Here is a 14,456-nt window from a genome sequence, read left to right on the forward strand (position 1 = left end):
GTAACTCGTATTTTAATAGTTTCTTCATGGATATATTTTAAAGTTACAAATTTTGATAGTCATATAATTCATTCATAATATTATAAATGCCTTCAACTATAACGTAATATGTATCTCCCTAATTTTCTTTTAGCCCCCGTACAATTTATGCTTTAAATTAAAGTGGAAATGGTTAAATTGCAATTTAAATCAGGAAATTTTTTACTGAAACTATGAATTTTTTTTCTTTTAAAATATGAGTACTAAAAACACAGTCGCTTTGCATTTAAGCTAAACCTTATGCAAAATTAAGAATATCTTTCTTAATTTATGTAATATCTTAAGAAGTTTTCTACAAAATTTTCTCAGATTCATCATGAACAGATCGATTAATTAACATTGTTTAGTTTTAAATGCATCAAACACTAAGAAAATAAACACAATCCTTTGAAATAATCTGTCGAAAACATATTAAACCTTCAAAACGAAGATCGTATCCATTGTCGACAATCAGAACACAATACGCATGCGTGAATTTTCAACGCCAATTATGGTAACGCAAATGCTTGAATTTTCTACGCCAGTTGGGGTAACGCTATGCCGATTAGAAATTTTTAATTTCCTTTAATCTGAGTTATTTTAATTCAAAAGTACTTCAGAATGAATCTGAAAGATCGATTAATTAATAATCTTTAATTTTAAATGCATAAAACATTAAGAAAATGAATAGAATCGTTTGAATTAATCGGCAGGAAAATGTTACGCCTAAGCCTCATTGCTGTTGGGAAAAAATGTTGAAGCCTTACTCATTTGGCGGTGGGGAAAGAAATAATTTGTTTGGCGGGAAAGTTAGTTTTTAATTAAAAGTTAAAATTCTAATTAAAAATTCAAAAAAAGGAACCCCAGGTGCACATTCCCGACCTCCAAGGTATACATGTACCAAATTTGGTAGGTGTAGGTGAAATGGTCTGGCCTGTAAAAACAATAAATTATTCATTATTGAGGAACATGATATTGTATAAAGTAATCGATCACAATTAACCTTATTATATCCATCATTTTAGTTTGGAATTTTTGGAAATCAGAAATATATTTAATACAACTCAAAATTTTTTACGCATCTAAAGCAGAAAGTTTATGCTAATTAGTTTATTACTACGAACCTACTGTCAATGCGAGCATGAAATGTTTTAAAATATAATTATTTCTAAATCTGAAATGAATTTCATCATAATATAACTTTTTAAAAAAATTATATGTGATCCATTTTTAAAAGAACTCGTAGAAAGAAAAGAAAAGGAAAAAAAAAAAAAAATTGAAATCTGCTATCGCAAATTTCAAGTAATCATATGATAACATTATTTGTTTTAAATTAAGTGGTATCGATCCGATAGAAAAACATGTTCTCACATGACTCATATCTCGCAATCACCAACATTTAGGAAAGCGATGGTTTTTGACCATCTTAAAATCAATAAATAAATCTTAAAATCAATAAAATTTTTTCCCGCGGCCAGATTTTATTCTTGCAAAGCCAGTTTAAACCGGTTTTAAAAAATTACGTAACTATCAGATTACGCATATACGTCGATATTTAGAAAACGACTTTTTTTTAATTCTCAAAATCGTTCGAGCTCCAAGAATTTTTGCTAGCCAGAAAAATTGAAAACTAAGAAAAACAACAAAAAAAACATATATTATATAGCTTTCGATACTTCTCTCACTGTTCCGCGTTCATTTCACTTTTCTTCTATGCGCTTTTCCGGACGATAACTTCCAACGTCCCTCCCCTTTATTGGCCAGACCGGAGAATCGGGTACATGGCAAACATTCGTGCCATTTTATACCTTTTGTTGGCTATAAGTCACCAAATGTGACAATCTTCTTTATCATTTTCTAACAACCCTAAAAGCAAAAAACTGGTGCCTCAAAAGCGATAAATCGCCGATTTTCTGCCCGTGCATTTCGAGGCTTCAAACACCCCAAACCAAAACATAATTTTCTCACAAGATAAAATGCTAAGTGATAAATTGAAAGTGATAGAAAGACATTGAGTGATAGTGAAAATAATCATGCTAAGTGATAAAAAAAACTCCATTTTTTCTAGATATTTATTTATAAAGGAAAAAAGTTACAAGGATGCAACAGTGCATGTCATTAACATTGAGGTCTGAGATGTGGATGCGTTATACCCCAACTTTCAAATAACGGAAGTATCATCTCAACAATCTAATATATTGCGTTCTGTGCTTAGTTCCGTCTCGTAAAGAAAAGAATCGAGCACTTCTTTTGCAAGTCAACTTCCAGTAGAGCAATTAGATTCTTTAATTTATACAGATTTGCAAATTTGATCGCAAATTAGCTTAAAGCATTTATAAATTTTCGAATTCACATACGAGCAAACGGATACACCAACAAGCTTTTCATTCTTTGATAGATTTAATCTAAAAAAAGGGATATAGATTTGTGATTATGATAATAAAACCATAAATCAAATTTCAGTCCTTCAGATTTTTGGGATTTTGAATTCTGTTTAAATGCAATTGGAAAGATAGAGAATAGATATTAGACAATGATTACGAAAGAGCATGCGATTTTTGGCGATTAATCGCCAGGATTTGGTTAGTACAAAGTACCAGAAAATCGAATGTATATACTTTTTTCCCGTCCAATTAAAAATGAAATTTGACATAAAACTTCAATGATAGTTTCAAAATCACATATCATATTTAAAATCTTTTAGTCATCACGTTAAAGTGTAGAAAAAAGTAAAGAAAAGCTTGTGAAAGATGGTTAAGCCCTGCACGGATTTGGTTCTAAATTAAATGCAGGTCTACACTTTAAATTTTAAATTTGGGTACCAAATTTTATCCATCCAGCTTTTTTGTTTGATATTTATCGTGTTAAGATATACTGGAACAATTGAAGGGACAGACCTTCGTTTGAAATGATCTTGTTCAAACTTTGACAGAAATCTTCAAATTTGTTGTAAAAACCATACAACAAATTTCGCTCGGCTAGCTCAAACCATTTTTTAGTTATCGTGTTCACAGACAGACAAGTATACTTCCAGAAACGTGTTTTTCGGATTCAGGCAGTTCTGAAACGTTGAGTTTCAACGAAATCTCGACTTGCAATTTTTTGACGTGTATAATATTTTCTCTTTCTATACTTCGTGTGTAGGAAGTAAAACTAAGTTAAAGGAGGAAAAACCTACTAAAATCCTCGGGCAGTTGATCCTGGCAGACATTTCCAAAGAGTAGAAAACTAGTAAAAGTCCATATCCTAGCAACAAAGTAAACCAAAGGAAAAAGTTCCAGAAGTTTGAGGTTCTTCTTCGAGTCATAAAAATGAATATAACTGAAAAAAAAATGTTGGATTTTTATTAATAGTTTGGTGCAAATTTAAAAAAAAAAATTAAGATCGAGACAGTTACAAAAGAATACAAAAATTGGAAAAATTTGAATAAATTAAAACTAGATATTTATGTAACTTTGATTTAGATATAACATGCCAAAATTTAATAAATTATGATTATTCATATAATAAGGGTTAAAAGAGAGGCTAAATCATTCTTATGCCTATAAAAAAGAGTATTTAATAATATGAGCTTAAATAAAGCATACTGGAGCTAATATTTCTTAAATAGTAGAGCAATGTATCGGTTGATTATAATTAAAATTGCACTTTCAAAAGGCTGTTAATAAAGAACTACTGGTCAGAATGACACAATATTTCATATTGAAAAATTCGTTTTATGAATGAAAAAATTCAAAAGTTTACCGATATATGGGGCTGTATTCTTCACAGTATGTTGAAATCTGTTGCTTTAAAAGATGTGTTAATTTAAAGGTGCAAATTCAGAGACATGATATGCGCAGCTCACATTATTCTTGTGATAAAAATAAGGAACAAGCAGTTTCTGCGTTTCAGAAGATAGTCGTGTCTCTACTATGAATATTTTTACAAGAATGGTGACTATGCGAAAATTACCTTCAAGTAATCCCGGACGTTACGGGATTTTAGAAGCGGTTCCGGTAAAATAACAGCATTCGGTCTGAAGAAGATGATTGATAAAGCTGAAGAGACGGGCTCATTTGAAGTGAAATGTGGCATAGAGAGGAAAGCAATTGCTTCGACATCAGGGGAGGATGTGGCTACACCACTATAGAAAGTGCCAAGTACTGCTCTGGTAATGCGCAGTATATAGGGAATTTTCCAGACTTCAGACATATGTGTGTGCATGATTCGTAAAAATTTGCCAATCTTGCAATACTACCCATTCAAAATTACACATTTTCAGGAGTTACTTCCTATTGATCTGTCAAAACGAGGAGCTATTACTGAAGCCGGTTCTTTTTTTTTTTTGCTTCAAAGGAAATGGACAATGCATAGCCATAAATCATTTTGTAGACAAAAAAGCCCATTTAATTCTCCAAAGTTCTGTCGACATTCACAATTCCAAAACACTGGTAAGAGAGAATATGTTCCAAATGCAACCATCACCTCTCCATTTTCAAAAGGGCACCGTGTGGTGAGAGCTTACGGCAGGCTTTATTATTGATTGCTTAATTTTTGAACAGATTGATATTTTGAATCCTATAACCGGTACAGTCAATAGGATACGTTATGAATCTCTTTTGCGCAACAACTCATTTCAACACTGCAACAGAGTGGATGTGGACATCACAATTTTTATGCTGGGTAGCACTCCCCAGGACATTTCAACACAGCAAAGAAGCTCTTGATTCTTCACTTTGGAAATGACAAAATTATCAGTCGCCATTTTCCAACAGCTTGGCCGTTACGATCAACATACTTGAACCCTGTGGAGTTACCTATAAATGTTGTGTACAGACGTCCGAATGCGGTCTTAGGTGAATTGCAAACATGCATTATGCAACACATTTATATTATCACCACTGAAACACTCCGATATGTTGTGAAACATGCAGTTTTTGCGCTTTCAGCTGGCAGGAGGAAACGGTGGACAGTATACTGAAAATTTCTCAAGCAAATCATCCCCAAACTTCCTTTTCTTGAAGGTTTTACCAGTTTTGATTTAGAAACAGTTAAAAATCGATTTCATTTTTGCTTTTTTTTTTTTTTTTTACAGTTTCTGGTTAGATACAGTTAAAAACAGATTTCAATTTTTTTTTAGCATAGGGACTATTAAAAACCGATTTCATTTTTACTTTTTTACGGTTTTTAGTCTAAAGACAGCTAAAAATCGATTTTTCCCACCTTATCGGGAAGGTGCCACAACGGATAAGGAACAAAGAGTACCTCGACAACATGTCAGGATTTTTAATTAGCACTTTATGACGAATAGAGGGCCTTTCAGGGCCGAATCAGTCAACTTTTGAACTTTATTTTTTATTTTTCAAAGTCAATTTTCATTGTCCTACTTATACTCAGATCTCACTGTAAAAATATCCCAAATTTTATATAGAAAATCTTTATTATAAATTTCCACTCCAAAGGAAAAAAGAAGTTTAATCCATATCTGTTATTATTCGATATGATATAAATGTTATTTTTCAATTTAATATTTCTACTGAATTTAGATAATTTAATATATTTATTGACAAAGTTTAATGTTCAGTATTAATGTTTTTTAATTTAAATTAATTAAAATACTTTCAACTTTTATATTGATATTTTAAAATCCATTTTGAGGAATCCCAAAATAATTTCACTTATAAACGGTTTAAATAAGGCGTATTCGAAAGTATTCAATTCTACAAAAAAAAGCATTCTTAGTTTTGTTAAAACATGCCAAAGCAGTTTTAAATACTTGTATTAGCTTTATTTGATTCCTTCTATAAACGTGAAATTTATAATCACTTTTATACTCAGTTATACTGAAAAATCGATTTTATACTTAGTTTTGACTCCATATGCATGGCTCAATTTATATATTGAATCTTCAAGAAAAAAGGATTTTCAGATTTCATAATATTTACAATAGCTAATTACAAAATATTTATTAAAAGGTTAATTAAAAAATTTCTAAATACGCTTTTATTAGTTTGTTGAAAATTTGAAAATAATTTTAAAATGTGAAGGTGAAAACAAAATCGTGTAATCATGAAGTAGTGAAAACAATACTATAAAGAAACAGAAGCAAAATTAATATTAAAAGAAAAAGAAATTGCAAATTAAAATGAAGAAAATTTCTGATATTCATTACAGATTTAAAAAATTATGTATATGACATATAATCGGTTACGGTTATTATATCTTGTATTCTGATGTTCCTATAAAAAAACGTGCTTTAAGCAGTACAGTACACAGATATAAACGTGCTTTAAATATGTTTTTATTTAGAATAATAAAAAAGTAATTCATAAAAGGATACTTACTACCAGCTATGTAAAATAATGTGAATAAAGGAGGGAATATAAATCTGAGAGAAACGGCTACGATATATTCATGAACAATTGCAGATAGCAGAAACACTGACAACATAGCAACAGTTCTGCTTTTCAAAATCTAAACAAAAGATAAACGGCGATAAATAATCAAATACCTTTAAAAAGCAAAATATTCTGATGCTTTTAAAAAAGATTTAATACAATTAATTAGATTATATTAAAGATTTAATACAATCTAGAAATTATACAGCGTTATATTTTATGTAGAAAGAAATTAATATTTACTATTGTTTCTTCACTAAATTTTTTTATTAATAGGCTTTTTTTTAATTATGAATTTGGAAACAAATATCCACTTCAATTCTTTTTCAACTTATAATATCTAAGATTTTTGTTAAGTTTATATATAGAATAATATATGTGAATTTCAGCTTAGAACTTATTACTGAATTCTTAAAACGCTTATTAAAGATTTCTTTTCTTTTCTTTGATATAAATATTTAAATACCATCAGTGTCGTGCAGATTAATTCTAAAGGAATTTTTGCCACAAAATACAAACACAAACGTATCATTCAGCTTGTCTTCCAAATGAACTAACGCTGTTCTCGAAACAGAGAACTTATTACATTTATGCATTATGTGGTTCATTTAAATATGCAAATAAATTTGTTACTTACAGCGTACATATCACAATATATGTAGAAGTACAGCCAATCATGTACAAGTATATTCCAAGATCGGTAAATTTTTTTATAGGAAGTACAGTTCCACCAATCCTTTAAATAAAAATACACGAGGTATCATCTTTTCTGGGTGCAAGTAACTTTCAGAAATACATTATTTCGTCAGTTCTTTCAGTTATTAGTAGCAGAGTAAAATAGATAAAGACAAGCATCAAAGAAAACAAAATTTAATTTGAAAAAGCAAGGGATGTTCTTTTTCACAGGCATACACGCTTGTAGTTTACTGCCTCAATAAGAAACGTTCTCCTAAAGCAAACGTGCATTCATAAGATTTAACTTCATAGAAATGTTCCGAGCCAAACTTTGAAGATATCACTTTCAATTCCAGGAAAAATGGCACAATACTAAATAGAATCTAGATTTCAAACAGTGTAGTTTTAATAGTCTTACATAAGTTATGTTCATCATGTATAAGAACCTTTTTAATGGAATTCAGCTCCATGACGTCAGAGCTCTATTATGTCCAGTTCATTCGTCTTCTAAATGACGCGATTTTCATTTTTTATTCGTCTATAAACTACTCAGCTATTAATTAAAATCCTTCTTCTCAAGCATGAAACAATGAAAGAAAATCATGCGATTACGTACTGGAAGAAACAATGAAACCGATTTCCGTTTCATTCACAGCAATGGAAATATTATTGTCAAATATTCTTCAAAATAGATTTAAAGCCTAATTATATACATATAGATCTAAAAATCTTACAGGAATTAAATTCTGAATCATTGAAAAGATAAAAAAGATAATTGTCTGGACATTAAAACGATGCAAAACAAATATTTTTTTCAGAAGTTACCTCAAAAATCTAAATTATTTTAATTAATTTAAATTTAAATTAAAATTTCATAGAAATCACTCTGAAATGCCCATTCATACTTCTCAAAATCTGAGCAAAATTTAGTAACTCGAGGTCATTTAGAGCGCGCCCACATTCATCCATATCAATAGTAGAGATGGGATTCACATGAGGAATAAACCGAAATGACTAGGATATCACTGTGAAATACGATGTACATTAGAAGGTCCATTACACTAACAGCTCTGTTTTCAGCGAGGAAGCCTTGAGACTTTATTAGAAAATTTCACTTATACAACATACAAAAAACCTTGGAGGGGTATTAAAGAAAGCTTTAATATCTCTAACAATTTGAAGTTAACAAATTATTTTTGAGAAAATCATAAATATAATTATTATAAGATATTTAATTGAAGTTAAATACAACCAACATACTGAACGAAACATCTAATCGCCGAAGGCGGCTAATTGTCAATTAAATGAACACTCCAATCTATTATAATTTTAAAAATTGTAAACATTTATTGTAAATATATCAAAAAAATATTGGAAAAGAAAAGATATCTACATATAACAATTATAAATGAAATTATAAAATTGGTATATATAAAAATAGTCCTTGCAATTAAATTTAATAAAAAAATTCGCTTAAATTTAATAAAGTAAGCTTATTTTTCCAAAGTTCTAACCACCACAACAAAAAATGGAGTTTAATATTTAAGGAAATCAATCAAGTTATTCAGAATTTTATGGGAAAGAAATATACAATAAATATCTGTATTGGATTTCTAGCAATGAAAATTTTAAATTGTTCGCTAATATTAGGATGTATCCATAGAAAACGGTATTTAAACTTATAAAATATCGATGTTTAAAACTAGGACAGCTAATGTAAGTAAGAATTTTTTTGTTCATCCTCAAAAATTCTATGAAGCTTCCAGTAAGATGGTTCTTTTTTTTTGTTTGTTTATTTCATTTACTGCATTGGAATAAACTCAAAAAGGAAGCAAGTAACTAATTGTTGTCAGCTATATTACTTTTTTGGTGGTGAATCATAGACTAATTACTCCGACCCGTTCGAAGGCATACGGAAAAAAAAATGATTGGACTGCCGTGATAGCAACACTGTCGGGAACTGGGGTTGTTTCCTAAGGGCCATCACCGGCTACGGTACAACCCTTCCCTAAGAAGCCCTTCCCGTCATCGATAGGAAGTAGCCACCCCCACATTTTCGTATACCTACAAGGGTGGCGAGAACCAACCACCAAGCCAAACGCTTCTCACTTTCAATTACGAGGTGCTCCCCCGTGGGATTTCCTGGTTGTGAAAGCGGGAAATCTCGTTACATTAACAAAACTAATCATGATAAAACTGAATACTGAAATTCAAACAAAGTCATGAGAAATACCTGACTCATCTAACAAGTGAGATTGATTTTTTTTAAAGAATTTTGAAAATTACATTTATCACTCACATAAAACAAACAAAAAAAAACCGTGTTTAAAATCTGCTTAAGAAAAAATCTTAAAAGAAGTCACTCCATCAGCAGTTATTATGAACATTTATAAACATATGAAATCAGCACGCAACTAGAAAGATACTTACTTCATAAAACAATCTGTCGCCAAACCTCAGCATTTCAGCAAAAGCATTCGGCAAACAGTGTAATATGGGATAAAACGTTACGAACGAGATCATACTACCTGCGAAGATTGCAATAGCCATCAAACACACAAAATGAGTGATGGGTATGGGTTCAATGCCCGCCTTGTTGAAGCTATTCGCTAAGAAACAAATGTAGACAATATAGTCACCCAATACAATAAGAAATAATTGCAAAAGATTCCAGGCAACGAAACCCCAGCGAATACCAGATGTTCTGAAAATAAAAGAAAAAGTGAAACACTTTTATAAACTTTTATTTAAACGTGACTTTTCCCTATTTTTAACCAGAGGGAGTAGTCTTTCAAAAATTTTCACTCACAGTCCCTAATAAAGCTGTTAACCCAGAGAGCACCCTGCATGGTATTGACCTATTTTAATTATGATCTATTCAACTTTGTCGTGAATTTACCATTTTTACTGAATGCATCGTGTCATTCTTGGCGAGTTTTTTTGGCGACAAATCTCTGACTTGTGTTAAAAGTATCCGAAAATCGAATTTGTATTTTTGACACGTTTTTCTCAACCGATTCAAACAGAAATTTGCTAAAAACTGCTTTTTGTAGTTACAAATCCCATGCTAAATTAGATATTTTTAAGTCACTGCGTTTATTTGTTTCTGAAAATACAAGCCAACAAGTAGTCAACCTCTTGTTGAATTTCTCTCCAAACTAGATACGTAATTACAATACAGTTGCTAAATTTATGTACTGAGTTTTATACATCTCTCTTCGTTTTGTAGTTATTGTGTTAGCTTGTCCTCAAACAGCCGTACAGACAGACTTCCTCAGAACGGATTTTACTGAAAAGTTGACAGATGGCCAGATATTTTTTAATTGTATTAGTAATTTAGAATTTTTCGAACGTATTTTGAAAAAAAATCCGTTCGAAAAAATACACAAATTTTGTGCAAACACTATATACTAAATTTCAACCCTTTAGCTCAAAGCTTATTTGAGTTATATTTGTCACAGACAGACGTAATGCCAAAAATGTGTTTTACAAACTCAGGAAGTTTTCAGTTTAACATATATTCATTTAAATCTCGAGTAAAATTTTTTTTAACGATTACAATACTTTTTCTACGTGAGGAAATAAAAATTGAACTTTATAATCAATTTTGAACGCATTATAGAGTTTTCAAATTAAGTATACTTATAAATTAGTAAATTATGCAATATTTAATTATTTCAGAATATAATTATCATCTGATGCATTTTTTTTTTGCTATAGTATCACTATCTGATAGTGAATTTGAGAAAAAAATTTGTCTCAAAATTCTCTGATGTTTGTGTTAATGAATTATAAAATAATTAAAATTAGAAAATTCATTTTTAGTACATTCATACAAGATCACTTCCGAAATAATTTTTTTACTTCAATTTATTTTAAATCAAAGTTTTTTTTTTTAAAAAAAAAAGAAATCAATTTACATCGATGCTTCATAAAAGAACTATTCGCCACTGATGAGATTGAGTAAATAGTTAAAGTTTTAACATCTCATTTGATATGCAGATGAATTTTATTTCAATATCGAATGAATTTATGAATAATTACAATATTTAGAATTTTAAAACATTTATCAAATTAAGGAAATGATTTCTTAATACTATTTCTACTACGATTTCGTGTATTTTTATTTCTTATATTGAATAAATGAAAATGAATGAATGTGTTCATGCTATTTTAAAATCTCATCTATGCAACAGAAAAATTCGCACAAATGGATATATTGTTTGTAAACAACATACCGTTGCATAGCAAGCAATATCGTCCTTTATTTCTGTTTTCCAAATATTAAAACTGGAGGAAATAATTGAATTTTTTGCAATCAGTAGCGAATATGGTATGATTTTTATTACATAGACATAGCATGTAGGTCTCATGTTCATACTAAATATAAAAAAGAAAAAAAAATCCCCCACAATCATTCATGCTTGCAAAAAAAAAAAAAAAAAAAAAATCAGTTTTTTTTTATTTCATGATGAAATTTGGAAAACAGAGGTATGTGGTTATTATCTTGTCAGTCGCAGTACATTGCACGTAAATTAGCGAATGTAATTTTTTTCTATTATAGAGATGATATTTTAAAGCGACAGAAATATGTTAAAGCATTTTTCAAGAATTTGTCTAATTTTATTGATGATATATATATAAACATATGCATAACTGACTTGCAAAATTCGTAAAATATCATAAATGAAAGAATGAATGCAAGGATTTTTCCTTTTTGTATCTTGGATAGCTATCTCTGTAAATTAATGTAGGTGCAAATAAAAAATATATCAGTTTTCCTACTTCTAGACAAGGAGGTGAGTTTGATTCCTCATCGTAAACAGAGATTTTTAATTTTTCAATATGGAAAAACAAAAGCAGTACATATTTTATAAAAAGTACAGAAAAAAATAGAGATCATTAAGAGCTACCAAAATTATGAAATTTCTTTAGTAATTACTTTCATGCAGGCTTATTTTAACTTCTTAACGTATATAAAATATTAAAAAATGATGAAATTCAAAAAACTGGAATGCATTTTTAACATTTGTCATAATTGCTTGTTACGATTCATCCACGGTACTAAGGATTTTATTACTTTTAACATGATAATGATTGTTGGTTGGAATATTGCCTGCATATTATTTGGTGCAACATGCAAATTTAAAAATTATTCAAAATTTTCATGATCAGGCAAATTATTTCACCCTGAACAATCAGATCTAATATGTTTTTCAGTAGTAAGTTCTCTGAAAGGGATTTATCAAACTTTTAATTCTATTTTTAAATAAAAATTCATTAATAATTCTATTTTTTTCCCAGGCAGCTTTGGCGTATGATAATGCAATAAACTTTTGCAATGCTTTAAATTTCAAAAAGTTGATTTTTCAGTAATACCAATTTTAATTAATGATGCAATTGCGTAAAGTAAAGATGCTTAAAGTATTATCACAATACCAATGTTCGATTCTAGATTTATTTATTGTTTATTAATGGAAGGCTCTTTAATAAATCACTATCAATATTTTAAATAAGTCAAAAAAATTTTTAAAAAATTGTCATATTCATAATGCGCACGATTACAGCGGATTTATTCTAGTGAAGCTTTAACGTTTAGTTTAAGTTGAATTTATTTTTTGTAGGTGTTTTAAATAAATGCTTTTTCCAGATTTTAACTATGAAAAGAATGTTATGCACAATGACTACACTGAGAAAGGATCTCATTGTTTTGAATCGTAATTAGATGATTAGGAAAACATCAGAGCCACACCCCACACTTTAACACCACACACATTTGAGAATGTCTTGAATATCGACGGCAAGTTTCACATAAATGCTAGCCAACACCCACAGTGAATATTCAGAAAAATCGAGTCTCATATTTATAATCTTTTCTTCTCAAAGCCGAGATATCACAATAGGATTAACAGTCTTGGGAATTCTTATAATCATCTTATTTGTAGTATTAAAATTTTCAGTGGGACACATTTTTGCTACTGAAATACTAAATAGTGTAATATTCGAACGCAATTAAGATTTGCGCACTGGGAAAGCAACTGAATGAATCATCGTCATCCTTGTAACCTGTAGTAAGTGAAATATTTTATCAAGATTTGACATTAAATATCAGCTAATGGTGTTTCAAATTTGATGTTGTTTGGGAGAATTCTACACTTAGATCGTGTTCTGTATTATATTAGGTAAAGATTCTAAGCTATCTGACAAAAATGTAAAAACGAGTAGATGAAATTAAACTAAGCAGATTTTTATCGAAAAACGCAGGTAGAAATGTGTAGCTAGTGTTACACATACACAAAGTAGAAATGACTGATTAAAAAGTGAAATCAAAAGAGACATTGGTAATTCAATTCTTAATGATAGGTACTGTTAAAGGCAAGCATCAACAATATCAGAAGATTTATATTGCTTTGAATGAATTGATTCTACTAGAGATCTTGAGCATTTCAAGCATATTTCCGGCAGCAACTGACATATTAGAAACTGGATTATCAATCTTGGATTAGACTGCGGTGGCCTGAGGAAAGGTTTAAGATCTGGATTCGTGGCAAGGAATTCCAGATTCTGTGCAAGTGGACTTAGTCACGTTGAATATGACATCGAGAACCGAACATCCTCTGAATAATATGGTGACATTTAGAGCAGGTAAGTACCAAATCTTTCAAGTATTCTGCATCCCAAATAACCCACGTGATGCTCCTGTCAATACTCCTTCGTACAGTGGTTGGCAGGGTGGCCGGCCTTGTACACAAGAGGACCTCGTGATGCATTTAAAGAAAAAGTCAATATAACTTATTCAAACTAAATCTAACCAAACCTTATGTTATAAAAACTGAAATTTGAATTAATATTGCGAGAGCTATAGATTAGGAGAGGGCCACATTTTTTGCCAGTCTGTGCTTTATTCTGATTTTCTTTTAAATCTTTTGATGTTAATGATGGTTGCACACGATAATTTATACATAAATTACAGTTGTATAGCTATTTTTTTATATCGTATATGCAATCTAACTTTATTAAAATTGTCATTCTAACGATAAACACCAGAAACAAAAATTTTCTTAATTTTTAACGGCATTGTATAATTTTATGGCTTTATCAGGATTGAATCACGAAAAATACGAATCAATTGAGATTTCACAATACCTTGATGGAGCTTATACTTTAAAACTCTGTTAATGTTTTCTCGAACAAATGCATAACTCTTCATAAAAGTCTAAACTGAAATGGAAGAAATACAAAACATATGTCAATATAGATATAAAGCGAAATAAAATATATGTAAGTAAAAATTGATACAAAAAATGCTAATATTTTTCCTTTACAGTTTAATATCAATGACAATGAATGAAACGATGAAAATGAAATTTGCAGTTAAAATAT

The 14,456-nt window shown here is 29.8% G+C and overlaps 1 protein-coding gene across 1 annotated transcript in view; it reads right to left on the reverse strand.

Annotated features, from left to right (window-relative positions):
- Positions 1–571: 571 nt before the first annotated feature.
- Positions 572–14,456, reverse strand: part of LOC129959909 (sterol O-acyltransferase 1-like) — a 29,347-nt gene continuing 15,462 nt past the window's right edge. The window contains exons 7-12 of the mRNA XM_056072808.1: positions 11,776–11,885; positions 9,504–9,777; positions 7,036–7,134; positions 6,345–6,474; positions 3,197–3,339; positions 572–952 (exon numbers count right to left, since the gene is read on the reverse strand). Coding sequence (XP_055928783.1) covers positions 836–952; positions 3,197–3,339; positions 6,345–6,474; positions 7,036–7,134; positions 9,504–9,777; positions 11,776–11,885 — 873 coding nt within the window. The 3' untranslated portion in view covers positions 572–835. The remainder of the gene's footprint in view (positions 953–3,196; positions 3,340–6,344; positions 6,475–7,035; positions 7,135–9,503; positions 9,778–11,775; positions 11,886–14,456) is intronic.

This window comes from Argiope bruennichi, chromosome X2, assembly GCF_947563725.1.
Source record: "Argiope bruennichi chromosome X2, qqArgBrue1.1, whole genome shotgun sequence".
NCBI classification, from domain to species: domain Eukaryota; kingdom Metazoa; phylum Arthropoda; class Arachnida; order Araneae; family Araneidae; genus Argiope; species Argiope bruennichi.